Raw genomic sequence first — 15,810 nt, 5'->3', positions numbered from 1 at the left:
TTTAAAATCAAGACATCTAAATTGGTCATGGAGATATGTCATGGAGACTATGCTTGGACTTCCAAAGCTACTTGTGAAAACAGAAAAAAACCAGTCAACATTTTGTGATAGCAGTCTCCTGGCCCTTCTGGGTGAAGTCCTGTTCTAGCAGAATCATGAGTAATTGGGTAGTATCAGACAAAAAAAAAAAAAACAAACAACAAAACTGCAACAGTTGTAAGGGGATGTTAGTTGAATAATATAAAAATCTAATACTTACTTTTCTGAACACACAGAAAGTTATGATATTGTATACTACAACGGCATTTCAACAATTTAGACTTAACTAAATTCCTTCTCTGCTTTTATATTTTAGGTAAAGGCTCGTTTAGTTAAAATGGGAGCACTTAACTCTATGAATATTTTTCTTCGTCAAGAAATTGACCGCATGCAGAAGGTGATCACAGTTGTCCGCACCAGTTTGAATGATCTGAAATTAGCCATAGAAGGAACTATTGTTATGAGTGAGGCAAGTAAAGTATATTTACTTCATATGGAATATTGTGCTTTAAACTATTACATTGATTGATTTACTTTGAATATTATTTAATTCCTTCAGAATTTAAGAGACGCACTTGATAACATGTATGATGCTCGAATCCCTCAAGTGTGGAGAAGAGTATCTTGGGATTCTTCCACACTTGGCTTCTGGTTTACTGAGCTTTTGGATAGAAATGCTCAATTATCCACTTGGATATTCCAAGGGAGACCAAAGGTATTTTGGATAACTGGATTCTTTAATCCCCAAGGTAAGGTTACTGAAAAGACTTGAGTAGTAATGTATTGAATAATAATGTAATGGTTATACAGCCAGAGCGTGTCACAGAAGCCAAGATGACAAATGGGTTCAATGTGCACTCACAGCCCAGAAAGCCAACTGCAGCCTGGGCTGCATCAGACAGAGCATGGCCAACAGGGTGAGGGAGGGGATTCTTCCCCTCTGCTCTGTTCTGGTGAGAGCCCACCTGGAATGCTGCGTCCAGCTCTGGGGCCCCCATAGAAAGGATGTGGAATCCGCTGGAGTGAGTGCAGAGAAGGAGCATGAAGATGATCAGTGGGCTGGAGCACCTCTCTTGTGAAGGCAGGAAGAGAGAGTTGGGGCTGTTCAGCCTGGGGGAAAAGGCTCTGGGGATGACCTTTATAGCACCTTCCAGTACTTAGAGGGGGCTACAAGAGAGCTGGACAGGGATTTTTCACAACAGCATTTGTGATAGGGAGGATGGATTTAAACTGAAAATGGGTAGGTTTAGAATTGATATAATGAAGAAATTCTTTACCATGAGGGGTTGAGACTTTGGAACAGATTGCCCAAAGACGTGTGGGTGCCCCATTCCTGGCAGTGTCTAAGGCCAGGTTGGATTGGACCTGGTCTAGTGGAATTCTCTAATTCTACGTTTGGGGGTTTTTTTTGTGACCCTGCCCATGGCAGGGGAGTTGGAACTTGAGGATTTTTTGGTCCCTTTCAACCTAAACCATTCTATGTGATTCTACGGTTCTATGATCTTTTAGTCTGACCCATAAAAACAGTTTTTATATTACAAGAAGGAAAACATATAGTTAATAAATATAAATTTAAATATAAAAAATAATTTATCTTGTTGACATATTGTAGCATGATATTATACAGCTTCTAAAGAAAGTATACCTAATGATAATGATACAGCTTTTAAAGAAAATACTATTTTTTCTGTGGTTTGAAACTGTGTAACTCATTCCAAACTGTAAGTTGCAAGTATGGAAGAGCTTTAATCTAGAGAAAGATGTTACAGGAGCAACAAAATTACTTTTAACAGTACAGTAAGAGCAACCACTCACTGGAACACTCTCATCAGAAACATGGTAGAGTCCCCATTTCTGGAGGTTTTCAAGATGTAATTGGACAGTGCTAGATAATCTCATCTAGTCTCCTTTTCCCATGAAAGGTTGGGCCAGGTGAACTTCCCATGTCACTTCCAACATGGACTGTTCTATGATTCTGTGAATGTGCAACTGTACCAGAATTTATAGCAGTTATCTTTCACAGAGAATTATCAACATTGAGTTTTCACGGCATATCCATTTCACAGGTTATTTAATGAATAGTTTCTTCAAATTCATCAAAGATGTGCTGTGAAGTACAAGTAAACATTATCTATCATTATCTGTTAATAGATTGATATTTTTATCATTTAGAGGAAAGAAAAAAAAAATTTAACCACCTCCATGAGTAAAAAACCCCATTACCTTATTAGGTGTGTGTTCATAGGAGAATCTCTCTTAGCCTCCACAACTACCTGTACAAAATTCTCCTAAGAAACTTCTGTCTGATAGCTTTGAGGTGTTTTTTGTTTTAATTAGGCTTAACCTCTGAAATTCTTGAATGTTATATGAGTTACCTTTGCTTTGTGATGCTTTTGTTCTTACTGGCCTTCCTATGGCCAGGACTGTAAAAAGTACTAACACAGAAGTTTTTTTTAGAGTCACTCTCAGAAAGAGTTGAGGTGCCTGGAGCACATCCAATTTATTATTAAAAGATGGTATTGGGATGCCAGTCAAAACATCATTCCATTTGTATCCTAAGTGGCACAGCTGAAAAGCATATTGATCTCTGGTGATTCAAGAGCACACCACCTACAGTGGTGTAAAAGAAGATGACGGACCACATTGTCTCAACAAAAGAAAACATCTACCCTAATAGGCAACGAACCTGAGACACAGATGGTCTTGAACTTATTGCTCCAAACTCTGTGTTCCAAAAAAAAAAATAAAAGGTAGTCCTGCAGCTAGAGAGAGGTTTCTAAGTGCAAAATATGTGCTGTGGGTAGGGGTGAGGTGAGTATATTCATATTACACTATATTTGTAACACTGCTCACCAGGACCTTCTCTCTTAAGTATGCAGTTCTCTATTCTTCGTCTCAATCTCTATGACAGTTCCAAGTAGTTCTTCATCTAGTAGCATAAAATAGCAGATACCGTGTTTTTGGTGACTTCACTCTTATCTTCTGACACAGAAACAACCAGGTATTTGCTACTAGCGTTTCTGGTTTTGTAGCTTTTTCCTTCATAACACATTCAAACCTCTTTGCGGCTCAGTCATCTGTGCTTAAACGATTCAGCTCTCTGCATCACAAACCTTTTTTATTTCAAACCTCTGTTAAGTCTGTTCAAAACAATACTCAAAAAATCACCTAACTTGCTTCTCAGTTATGCCATCCTCTACCTTCATTTCTATCTAGGACTGCCTTTTTTCCCCCTAACAAAACATGCATTTTTCATTCTTCGTAGGTACTGCATTAACTACATTCCCCACACTTATACAGTTAGTTTATTATCATGCTCAGACACATGTTTTCTGTTTTCCATCAATGAAATTCATTCTACTTCTTTCATTTAAAATACTCCCACCTTTTAGCTAAGTTGCCTTTACACAAATATCAGCTCACACAATGTTTGCTTTGAAATTCTTTCTTGAAAGACACCTTTATCATGGATCCTGTAGTTGATTGCCTTACAATAATTTGTAAGTCAGTGTCCTGAACAAGTATTTCTTAACAGAGAAATTTAATAGAAAAGAAAAGTACATGCCATTTAAAAATATTTTTCTTGGTGTGATGCACACTATGCCACTTTTGTCATTTGTTCCTATTTTGGTCCCAAAGAAAAGTTTGCTATCATTAGTCAGGATGCTCATTTTCAACAGAACTCTGATTATCTGTCTATAAGTTCAGAGCAGAACCATGCTAATAACTGAGCAAGATTTTATTTTATCATGTGAGATAAATACTAAATGTCTGGCTTAATTTCTCAAGGGTTCCTGACGGCAATGAAACAAGAAGCAACTCGAGCACATAAAGACTGGGCTTTAGATAAAGTTGCAATACATAATGATGTGCTAAAGCTAACTAGAGAAGAAATCACATCATCTCCTTCTGTATGTATGACATGCAAAGATGTTTCAGTATTAATTTTGGTATTTAGTTTATATCATGCATCATTGAGTTACTTTGGATTGATAGAGGAAAAAGTTACTATTGTCTTCACCTTAATGTTTTTGCTCAGCATAGAAGCCAAATACTAAGTATGAAGATTTTAATTTGTTCAGTTAGAAAAATGTTTAATTGAAAGAACTCTTTCATTGTACCACCTGTTAATCTTTGGAATTTATAGTAAACTTTACATGAAACTTTGTAGTATATAGACTTTATTGAACGACTTTTGTTGCCCTCCATTTCAGTAGCATTATCTTCTGAAAAAGGATTATATTATAGTATAAAATGAAATAGTTTGAAGAGATTCAGTGTCAGATATTTTTTACTATAAAACATACATGACTTTTAATGGTGTAAGACAATTATTATGTTTTATATGTTGTGATGTATCTGCTTTCCCTGCACACAGGAAGGAGTATATATCTATGGGCTCTACCTGGAAGGTGCAGGCTGGGACAAACGAAGAAGCATACTCGTTGAGTCTACACCAAAGATCCTTTTTGTCCAGCTGCCTGTGCTCCATATGTTTGCTGTTGATTCAAGCAGACCTAGGGATCCCAAGCTCTATGTTTGTCCTCTTTATAAGAAGCCCATGAGGACAGATTTGAACTTTATTACAGAGGTCTATTTAAAGACAGCAAAGTCTCCAGACCACTGGATTCTGAGAGGAGTGGCTCTTCTCTGTGACATCAAGTAAGCTGTTTTTCCTCCTACGGCAGAAGAGAAATATGTGGCACATGTAACAAACTACATGTGTAATTCTTCTACTGCGCTTTATTTGGTGGCTACTTGTCATTATAGTAGAAATTGCTTTGCAGTCTTGGCTTACTGATTTTTTTTTTCTCTGCTTTCAGTAAATTCAGTTTGCCTTGGCTGTTTGTTCATAGTTTTAAAGTAAATCTTTCCAAGTAAGCTCATTGCTTGTAGTCTTTGACATATGCATTATATTACTTTAAATGAGTATTTGCTTTAATAATACAATTAATGTCAAATAAAATGTTATTTTAAAAGAAAAACTTCGCTTTTTCACATTCTTTCACACGTACAACTTTTAGCTTGTGTTTCAGTGACATATGATAACAAAATTTAAAATCTTCTAGATACAAATTTAGATTCCTAGAGTCTGCGTGATACACACATTACTTTCTTTGAGTCTGCAGGAAATGATATGACAGAAAAATATATTTGATCCATATTTTTTCCTGGCCTTTCTCAGAGTTCACTTGTTCTTGTTAAATGATCTAGATTAAGCAAAACTACACCAGGAATGTTTGTGCCAGGAATATCCGACAGAGACCGGTATGTTCTCTGTCCAGTTTAGCTGTGTGGGAACAGAAGTAGAACAGTTCCAACTACTATAAATATGGATGTTTTTTAAATTAGAGAACCAGATTATTTACAATTATTTTTTATGCATTTCATTTTTTCTCTAAAGTGTGGGTTGCAATCCTTGAAATGACTGTCACAGCATTATTCTGTGATGATACCCAGGAATATCTTAACCATGAGTTTTCCGGACATAATTAGTATTAAACTAATTCTATTCATGTAATACTAAACAAGATATGCAGTCTACACTATCTCTTTAATAATCTCCAAAACATTTCTTCCTTTAGATACTTTTATTTGGCAACACAGTTTTTCACTTACACCCCATGACTGGAGCATGTTTTTCCTTTTGCCATTCAAGAGTGTTCAAATGCATCTGCTGTGGCAAAGTGTAGCTACTACTTGACAAAGTCCCGAGCATCTGTTAGGATGACAGAAGGCCTTTCCTTGAGTTAGAGTCCTATGGCTTTCTGTTGGACGTCGCCATCCCAGGATATCCTCTTGCAGAAAATCTGTGGCATGCAGGAAATAACAATACATAGACACAACAGCATGAGATCATGATCAGAGCAACAGAAAGTGAGATCTCCAAATGCAATTAAGTAAAACATTTCTTCTCTGTCCTCTATAGATTTACTTAGATTCAAATACAAGAAACCCGCTGGTGTTGGGTAACTTCTACAGTTTTTATGTATTTTCAGAAGTTGTACCACAGAACTACATCTGCAAAAAAAAGGGGGGAAAAATCTGACTTTTCAATTGCAAGAGATTTTTCTCCAAGTAATCACAATATTGATGATAGAACTTGTGGTGGGTTGACAAGCAGCTAAGTACTCAGTTGCTTGTCCCACCCTGCCCAAGCACAATGGGACAAAGAGTTGCAAGATTAGAAGATGAAAACAAGGGGGCCAAGATGAAGACAGTTTAATAAATGAAGCAAAGCTGCACACAGAAGAAAATTGAATTAAGGAATTTATTTACTGCTTCCCACTGACAGGCAGATGTTTAGCCACTTTCTGGGAAGAGTCTTAGCACACATAATGGTTACTTGGTAAGATAGATTCAGTGAGAACAGATTTTCCCCATCCTACTCGTCTTTGGTGCTGAACACAACATCATGTTTATGGAATATCCCTTTGGACAGGTTGGGTCCCTTGCCCTGGCTTTTGCCCCTCCCATGTTCTTGCGCACGCCCAGTATACTCACTGTGGGGGCAGAGGGGAAAACAGGTCATATCCAAAAAACAGCACAAGAAATACATGTATTTACTCCTACAAGTTTTTTCCTGGTCTAGCCTTTCAGCTTAATTACAATGGAGAAACTATATGTAACCTTGAATGCCTCCACAGGTGGAGATGTACACTGTCACATTTACAAGTGAAAGCCTATATGGGAAAATAGCAAGGAAAGTGCAAATTAATGTGCTGAGTTACACAACTTACACTGACGATGATTTTATTCTCCATCCAGTATAATACCAAGAGTAGAGATGAATAGTATAGTTATCTCAACTATATTATATATTGTTGCTGCCTGTTCTGAGCTTCCCCTCCCCCTCCCCAAGACACTTGCCTCTGCCATGTGCTCTGAACTCGTTTGTTTCAAGCATTGGCAAAACCAAATGTAACTCAGACTCTTTCACAGTGTCTGATTGGCCGGTCACCCCGGGTCCGCCCCCAGTCCTCCCCTTTCCCCTTCTCCGAATACAAGAAAGGACCAAGGGGGGGCCCACCCTCTTTGGCTTTGCAACTCTTTCTGCGAACATCTGTGTGCTTCTGTTTCTTTTGAAAGCTTCTAATTGCAGGAAATTAAGCAGGCTAAGAGCTATATTTCTCCGTCTTTGCTTCTGCTAGTGGTATCAGATTTGCAGCTACTATTTGCCACTTTTAGAGCTACTGAAATGCTGGATTGCCCATGCTACCTCTCTAGGCTGCCTGAGGCTTTCTAAGGCATCGAACTACAAGCCTAGCCGGTAAAAAGCTGTAAGTATACTTCCTCAATATATCGCATCAGCTTCTTGAGAGCATCTCTTTCTTGTTTGTCAGAGTCCAATTCCCATTTCCCATCTTCTCTGAGCTGTCTAGGGGTTTGTTCCATTCTCTTTCCTCAATACCATGCATTAGCTCACTACTTTCAGGTTACAGTGAATGTTAATCTTCATAGAGCTTTCCAGTTAATTTATGGAAGTAATCTATGTTTTGTGACAACAACAATCTACTATGTATTCAGAAGGCTCTTTTTTTGTCTCTGCAAGTTTCAAGAATATTTATGAAGTATTTTTATGTCCTGGTCATATGTAGGATAGTATTCTTACACTTAATTTGTTTACAGCCAGCTCTTCAAACATTTGAAGAGGTGCAGTTAATTACTTGAACATTCCTCCCAGCTGTCATAATCTATAGGAATTCAAGATCCCAGTTCAAGACTTTTCACTCCCAGGAAAGCTCTATACCTCCAGGATATTGTAATAAGCATTCAAATTCCTAAATTAACACAGTTTGTTGTGTTTCTTTAAAGTAACTAAACAAAGTTACTCTCCGAACTTTTTAATGCTCATTTGCCACTCAAGTTACTGCGGTTCAAGTTGTGAGACAGTATTGTGGTGCCTAAACTGACAAAGAAAGGAACACCATGTCAGCAAAACACAAATATTTAACAGATGAAACACAAATATTTAACAGATGATCAAAACAAGACAAGTACTTGAAAGATGGCATGTAAGTATTCTCTATGAGAAAAGACCTAAGTCATGAAGGTCTGTGTTTGAGAATGTAAAGAAGACCATGTCCAGAATTAGCTTAGAGGGTGCCTCCCCAATGTGTATTTTTCTTCCCTCACGTGGTGGAACTGTCACCCAAAAGAATCTTCCTGCCCATTTACTCTTTCAGAGGTAATTCAAGCCAGTAGACGAGGGAAGGTATTTCTGCTCTTTCCTGCTGTTTTAGAACTGACACATTAATTGGGAGTCACTGATTTGCTGGTACATCAAGATATTCACTTTTCACAGAACTTTTTCTTCCTAGGTGATGATTCATGAGAAGCCTGGAGCTTGGCTATGTGATGAGGTTTTATGTGAGAATGGCTAAGAATTAATAAAAACTATGGAAAGAACTTGCGAATGGCAGGAAGGGGAGGATTTTCTGGTCAGGTTTCTAAATCTCACAAAACCACTGACCGAAATGAGCTTATTCCAAGAAGGTAACATTTCAGCTAAGTTTTAACTTGAAAGATCTGTTAATTCCATAGAATCATTTTCTTTATCTACACCCTCTGTTTCTGCCTCTAGGTTCTGGTCAGTTCTAACTAAAATTTTTTCTGAATATTCATAGTTTATGGAAAGACCTACTGTTTTCTTATTCAGTAACTTCATTCACTAACCATATCTATTCTTAATATTTAAACTAATTCATTATTTTTATTAGTCTGGAAGAACACCTGGCAGAAGCATATAAGTGTATTTCTATTGACACAAATACTGAAAATCAAATGTTTGGAATGTGCAAGCTGCAGTTCTAAGTATCTTGATGTTTCTGCTGATTTTTGAATATTTGGGTATAACTGGATTGCTGTGGCTAGTCTCTCATTCAGATTTCTTCAGAAGCCACTGCTATTATTTATACTCCTATACATCACAAATACTTCACCAAACTTTGTAAGATTTGGTACTTGTATCTGCATCACACAAGCAGAATATTCCTGACGTAAGGCTAGTTTTATAAAATCCAAAACCCCATGCCTTTTCTAATGATTGGTACTGCCTTCAGAGCACCAAGAGCCATGCATATACTAACTCTTAGAAATTCAGGAAAACTGTTTTTTAACTTAGCAATGGTCCATGATAAAGGTCAAATCCGGAAGATGACTTTGAAAGCAGAAATACCATGTGATTCTTATACAGCAGATATTAGGAAGGGTAAATAAGGCACTGCTAACATATCTGACTTATTTCTATTCGTCTTTATTTCCATTACAATTTCTAATTTATTTGATGTAAATACATGCTGATAACATCATTGGGGACATCTGAACAGTCTCTGACTTCCTGCATCGACTATTTAATAAAGGAATGACTCAACCAAGGTATTAGTTAGTTAGATGACTAGTAATTAAGGAATATCCAGGAATACAAAACCCAAATTATCCAATTTCCACTATCTTCACATTCCTAGATGTCAAAAAGGATTAGTGGTTGCATTCTGCCAGTTAAAAAGTTAAATTTTTAGGACTTTAATTCTTATCTTGCTTTTAGATCTTAAAATTTGCCTTATTTTTTTGTATCCTTTATTATGAAGCAAGATAGTCTTCATGGCATTCCTGTGAGGTTTAGTCTTCATCAAAATTATTTTAGCATTTTTCATAAATATTGAGATCTCATCCAATATTCAGCCTTAATATCAGTACCAACATTTAATTAACGTACAGTTATCAGTATTTTCCTCCTAAGTCTCATTCAGCTCCAGGGAGATGTGATTCCACCTTCTGGATATTAGCAAAACACTACCTTTTATTATTTCCAGGACAAAGTGACACACCTAAAGTTAGCGAATTTCCTCTCTGACTCCTTGCCTTTTCCCCACCCCTGTCCCAACTCCTGGACTTTTCTGTGGATCTACAACTTCAAATGTCTTACAATATCAGCCGGCTGACTCCTTCAATTCACCTTACACTTCATTTTCCCAAGCCGTCATAGCAGGATGTGTTAGCAGGTAAACTGTCTGCAGCTTCCTGCATAGATTCACTGCTCAGTAGTTCCTCCTACCAGTGTTTACATGTTTATGTTTGATATTCTGATTAGTCAAGTGGTTGTTCAAGGGGTCAGCTGATTAAAACCCCAAATATTAATTTCTCAAAGTCTGCTGGCTAACCACCAAAGTTGGATTTCTGTGAACAGACACTCAGAGACGGAATGATCATGCCTTACAGACATTTTAATTCACAGAGCTTCATTAAACAGGCACCTGCCCTTTGTCCCTGCAGCTTCAGATGACCTGTGAGCAGGCTGCTGTAGCAGTGGAAATGAAGGATGGTTAGGGTCACGCTCTCTTTTTAGGGGGATGTTTACGATGTGACAAGCAACAGCCTCAAGGACATAGTGATTAGCAGCTTGTGATCTCCTTCTTACTGAGGAGTAGTTTGACGAAAAGTCAGACTGCTGTAATGCAAATGGCCATGTAAACGAAAACTATTAAACCTGTATAATTACAATCTAGAGAACTTAATTAGTCACAGCCATGATAACACATGGGAAATCCAAGACACAGGTTCCCAGTCTCACTCATTCATGCGGGGAATATTTTGACACAAAAAGACTACAAAGTTTTTTTTCTCAAGAGACACATCCTGTCCCTCTTCAAAGGATATTTTTCTCAAAAAAACATTAGATACTGCAGACAAGCAACCAGATGCTTGTCTCAGCATTTGGGAAGCATTTTACTGAGGGGATACAGGTCCTACCTATGAAGCATCTAGCAGCAGAGTAGACAGAAGTTCTCTCTGTCTCTTTGGAAAAGACCAGTATCAGACCATTGCACAAGATGTGTATCAAAATGTACAACACGGTTTTCCTCTTCTGTACTGAGGTTTCCCTTGGTGGGAAAACATTGAATGGAGGGATTTCCAAATAATTTATTCACGGGAAAAAAGCTACCACAACCAAAGAGGGAGATGGGAGAGTAGTATTTCAGTCAATTTTACTTAATAAGTAGACTTATCTTTTTTTCCTTTGTTCTATGAGTCATTGCTTCCTATTTTCTTGTAAAAAATGAGGAGAGAAATTGAATTCTTTGCTCAGAATTTCTTACCATCCTTTCTTTCCATTAGTTCAGCCAAGTAGCCTTCCATAGTCCAAAATACAATTCTGAACAAAGCTTTTTGAACAGGGGTTTTTAATAAGGAAATTTTAAATAGGAGTTGGGGATTCTGGTAAGAAATTCAAACTGTAATAAAAAAGTTATTTTCTGTTATATTACAAAACTGCAACTAGCTTTGACATTTCTATAATTCTAAGATTTTTAAATATAGGAATCACTGGATCATATTCACAAAATAACAGTCATATGAATTTTTCAACAACATTTTAAGGGAAATATTTAAATCATTTTCTTCTTTATAAGACAGAGAACTGTATTGTATTGAAATTAAATACCTATCTAAATCATTCCCTCCATACAATCATTACACAGAATAAATTCCACAAAGCAGTTAGACTCCAAAAGTAGATACAACTATTTCAGTTCATTATGTAGTTTACAAAACTTCAGTTAAAAAAAAAAAAAAAAAGCATTTATTTCTTTGTTTTCATCAAGAAATGTATCGCCCAAAGTGTACAAGCCATACTGTCTGACAGCTGAAAAATGGAGCTCTCCATTACCTACAACCAGGCTCTTATATCTGGAAAAATAAGTGAGCAACAGATTACGTTCATTCATTCAGAGTCTGCATCTACAATTAGGGAAACCTGGTTGATTTCAACCCCTGCATTCCAGCCCTGCAGAGCCACCGGGAGACATTTCATGAGCTGAGCACATTGTCCTGCACGTGGGCAGGTAACTTAAGTAACAGAACAATTAGTATTTAAAAGCACTAAATTAAAATTACTGAAATTTAATGCAAAATGTGTATCATGGCCAGCAACCAGAAGAAATTCTCCTGCTTCCTAATGCCCTTTAAAAACATTTAGCAGTTTTTTACAATGATCTGTCACATAAGTATTTGCAGTAGTCATGTTCTGATTCAAAATAAGACAATTTTGAGTATTGTTCAGAAGTATAAATTAACCTGAAGTTCAGATTTCAAGGTGCAATTCATATACTTTAGTTTCTCCAAAGATATTGAAGTATATATAGCTCCAAGACTAAATGTTCTTTTTAAACACCACTGGGCTGTAATTACAGTCATACCTTATATGTTTTTTACTCTCATTTCCGTAATCCTGCTCAAAGCCACCTTTTTTTTTCCCCCAGGAGGCCTACAGAAGGATTCAGCTTAGATAAACTTTTATTTCAGTTAAGAAGGTACTGATATGAGTTACAACTCTACAAACACCATTCAAACTCAAGGATTGAACACTGAAATTCTTCTTCTTTCCTAAGCACGTATTTAAAAATTTTAAGTGATTTGAGTTACTTCATAGGTGCTAGTTCCCAGCTCAGACACTTTAGCTTTTATTGAGCTTGGAAGGATCTTTTCTCACGGTTCTTCTTAGCTTTGCAGAGAAAGAAAAAGAGCCAAAGCATATTCACAGCTGCAGCACACTACAGGTACAAAACACACGAGCAAATGGCTCTTGCCTTTCAGGCGCTTGGGCAACACTTGCACAGCCACTGCACAGGGCAGCCACTGCCTCCAGTTTTCATTTAAATCCTGAGTCTTGGAAAACACTTCATTCTCCAAATGTACTCCAATCTCCAAACCCTGTACCCTGGAACTTTAAATACATGTGTGCAAGGTAGAAAGGAATTTCACTAAAAATTTCACTAAGAGTACAGATCTATTTGCACTGAGATCCAAGAGTGTATCTCTATCCCAAACAAACTTGATATGAAAGATGATGTTTATAAAAGCTAGTAGCTACTGGTCATGGAGAGGCACGAAGTGCATAATTCGCAGTTAAAACTGGTAACATTCCTTAGGATACTGCCTATGGCAGTTTAGGAAAATGTCTGCTACTCAGCAAATGTCACAGCAGAAACATGTCCCATGACATGGATTTTCCCCTTCAGAAAGTTTCAGAGACAAAGCATTCAGTCTCTCATGGGACAGGGATGTTACTTTCTGCATACACAAGTCCAGTGGTGGTAATTTTCAGATAGCAGAGAGCCCAAACCCTTGTGATGGCTTTGTCTCTTGCCTACAGTTATGTTTATGCCATCTCCACAGAAAGGGATTATCAGGGGAGATTACTGAAAGAGACACTGAACTTTTTCACAATGCAGTTTTGTCCTCAAAACATAGTCAATTGCATTAAGAACGCTTTAATGGTCATAGAAGTATGATAATCCCTGTGTTGCAGTGTAACTGCAAGGCAGCTCCTCCTTAATACATGAGAGGTCTGGTCCAGCTGGAAGGTAAGGGAACAAGAGCAGTTACAAAGTCCTGCATTTTAAATAGCATCTGCAGTCCTTCAGCTACAGAAAAAGAAGTGCTTGCCTCAACAAACAAAATTCTGAAGTTGAACACAGCTTCATAAACTCCTTGCATTGTATTTTTCAAACTGAAAGGATCCCAGCTCCTTTCAAATTTGGGTAGTGTCATTTTAAGGATTCACTTGGCTACTTTCAAACTGTTCTTTTCTTGCATGATCACTGATAAGAGATCAAGTTAAATTGTAATATTATTAAAAACATGAATAAATATAACAAAAATCCAACAGACCCAGGTTTGAGAGACAACTTTCAACAGTATTTCCTCACAAAAAAGATTTGAATTTATTGAATAAATACTCTTCCATCTCTAGGAAAATGACCTGTCTTTTAATACAGGCATTTAAGTCAACGGGATTTCTTTAGTCTTGTGAGATTTGAGAACAGCTTCCTAATGGGCACAGTGAAAATGCACCTGTTCAGAGTTTACTCTGATCCACTTTGTTTTTTTCCTCTATTCATATAGATAACACTGGTGTATGTGTTTTGTTAAGAGTATAGAAATTCAGCAAGAAAATAAACTCCCTTGTGCTCCAGCTGGTCCTCAGAGATCAGAGGGTCTGGGTGCAGCTGGGATTGATTTCTGATTATAACCAACTTGGCACTAAGTCTGGTCGTGTTTAATAGGTACTTCCACGAGCACAGATTCACAAATACTGCAGTTTCAACACTGTACGTCTGGTTGTGGTCAATAGGAACTTGAGCAACCACAGATCCACAAACACTGTGGTTTAGTGAAGCAACAAAAATACAGATTCTGAATTGAGGTTGATAAATGCACTTGATGCAATAGGGATATAATAGTAACAATAATAATAATTGTATGCAGAAACTTACCGAAAAAGGCATCCTTGCTTGGGAAGAGGGAGAAGAGAGAAGAGAGTAGCCCATCAACTGTTTCCAAGGTCCTTGTGTGTCTTCTTCCTAACTAGGTGACATTTCTACCCTGCTTTAGACAACCCAATCTTATACCCCTTCTCCTTCTGTATAGCATGATCTAAGGGGGGAACTGAGTAATACAGTCATGTATGTGGTAGCATGTACTTCATTGAGCTTAATAGCATATGCAGTTTGCCTGCTAATATTTAAATGTCCCTTAATAAGAGGCAAAAGTGGCTTTTTTGGCCATGGTGTCCTTCAGAGTTCTGGTTATACAATTTTTCTCCATTCTGTGTGTCTGTTAGAGCCTAAACAACAGCCATTCTATATCCACAGCATCTCTTCCTTCAGCCAACTCACCCTTTCTTGCTGTCAGTCATGCAGATCTCCACCCACAAAGATAACGTAGAGGGTACCCAGTGTAGGCTGTGATAGTTAAGCCCTAGTCCTTGCCTGGCTGCTTGGTGATCATCCCTTGGTATGATGTCATCATGCCTGAATTACCTTTGATTATTTCCGGAAAGCAGAGTTATTCTCCAAAGTAAAATTCCTGCTTCCAACAGGGTATTCGTCACCGTCGTAGCCCTGATGAGGCTTTTCAATGGAGGCATGGGCCCACTAAGGTCTGGTAAAAGCAGTTGGCCCTCTGCTGCACACCGGTGCTGGGAATCATCTCAGGAGCAGAAATCTTAACTGGAAAACTTAATTAATTAAGGCTGGTGCAGAAACAATAGAGAGCAGTAAAGATTGGTATGTGAAATAGGCACACCATGCTAAGGCTGGTGGTGCTATCCAGCTGGAAGAGTTTTCTTTCTCTTTATTTAAAGGTTTCTGTTGCCTGGCCTGAAGGTAGTAACTTCTTTTATTATTTTTTTTTAATAATTTTTTTCTCTCATTTTAGAAAAGATGAAGGAAATATCTTTTCAGCCTTCAGTCAACCAAACCACCATGACAGATTCTTTCTGTCTGGAGTTAGCTGTTGAGATGTAAGTGCTGCCCTGACAATTCACACTGAGGAATTTAATGATCTCACAGCATCGATGCTCTAACTAGTTACATTTCCAAAGCATCAGACTGATGCTGTGTTGTATTTGAAATTAATACATACCATTAATATTTAAGCTATTAACTTTTTTATATTCTAGCTGCATCTAACTGACCAATGTGAAATATTTTCCCCACTTCCTGCTTCAGTTTTGAGCTTTCCTTCTAGCTCTCATGGATTTCTTCCAGATTCTGGTGTAGAATGTCACCAAATACAGGTGCTTTAGTGAATGTTTAGTTCTACTAGTCAGTGCAAAGTGAATAAATAAGAACAGTAATATGAATCTAGCACAAAGCAGTTTCAGAGTCTTCTTTTGCTGGGAAAATTAGTATTCTAAATCATCCAGATTTACACATCATACTACTGCCGGGACTGACCTGTGCCCGTATTGAACTTAGAAAGCAAGCT

General features: G+C 37.6%; 1 protein-coding gene across 1 annotated transcript in view; it reads left to right on the top strand.

Annotated features, from left to right (window-relative positions):
• Nucleotides 1-4,991, top strand: part of DNAH8 (dynein axonemal heavy chain 8) — a 121,799-nt gene extending 116,808 nt beyond the window's left edge. Inside the window, exons 90-93 of the mRNA XM_019281159.3 lie at nt 356-508; nt 599-788; nt 3,829-3,950; nt 4,418-4,991. Of these exons, the coding sequence (XP_019136704.3) occupies nt 356-508; nt 599-788; nt 3,829-3,950; nt 4,418-4,705 (753 nt within the window). The 3' untranslated portion in view covers nt 4,706-4,991. The remainder of the gene's footprint in view (nt 1-355; nt 509-598; nt 789-3,828; nt 3,951-4,417) is intronic.
• Nucleotides 4,992-15,810: the final 10,819 nt, after the last annotated feature.

The sequence above is a fragment of the Corvus cornix genome, chromosome 3 (genome assembly GCF_000738735.6).
Source record: "Corvus cornix cornix isolate S_Up_H32 chromosome 3, ASM73873v5, whole genome shotgun sequence".
In the NCBI taxonomy this organism is placed as follows: domain Eukaryota; kingdom Metazoa; phylum Chordata; class Aves; order Passeriformes; family Corvidae; genus Corvus; species Corvus cornix.
The sequence above is the reverse complement of the archived record's forward strand: the minus strand, read 5'-3'. Positions and strand labels throughout refer to the sequence as shown.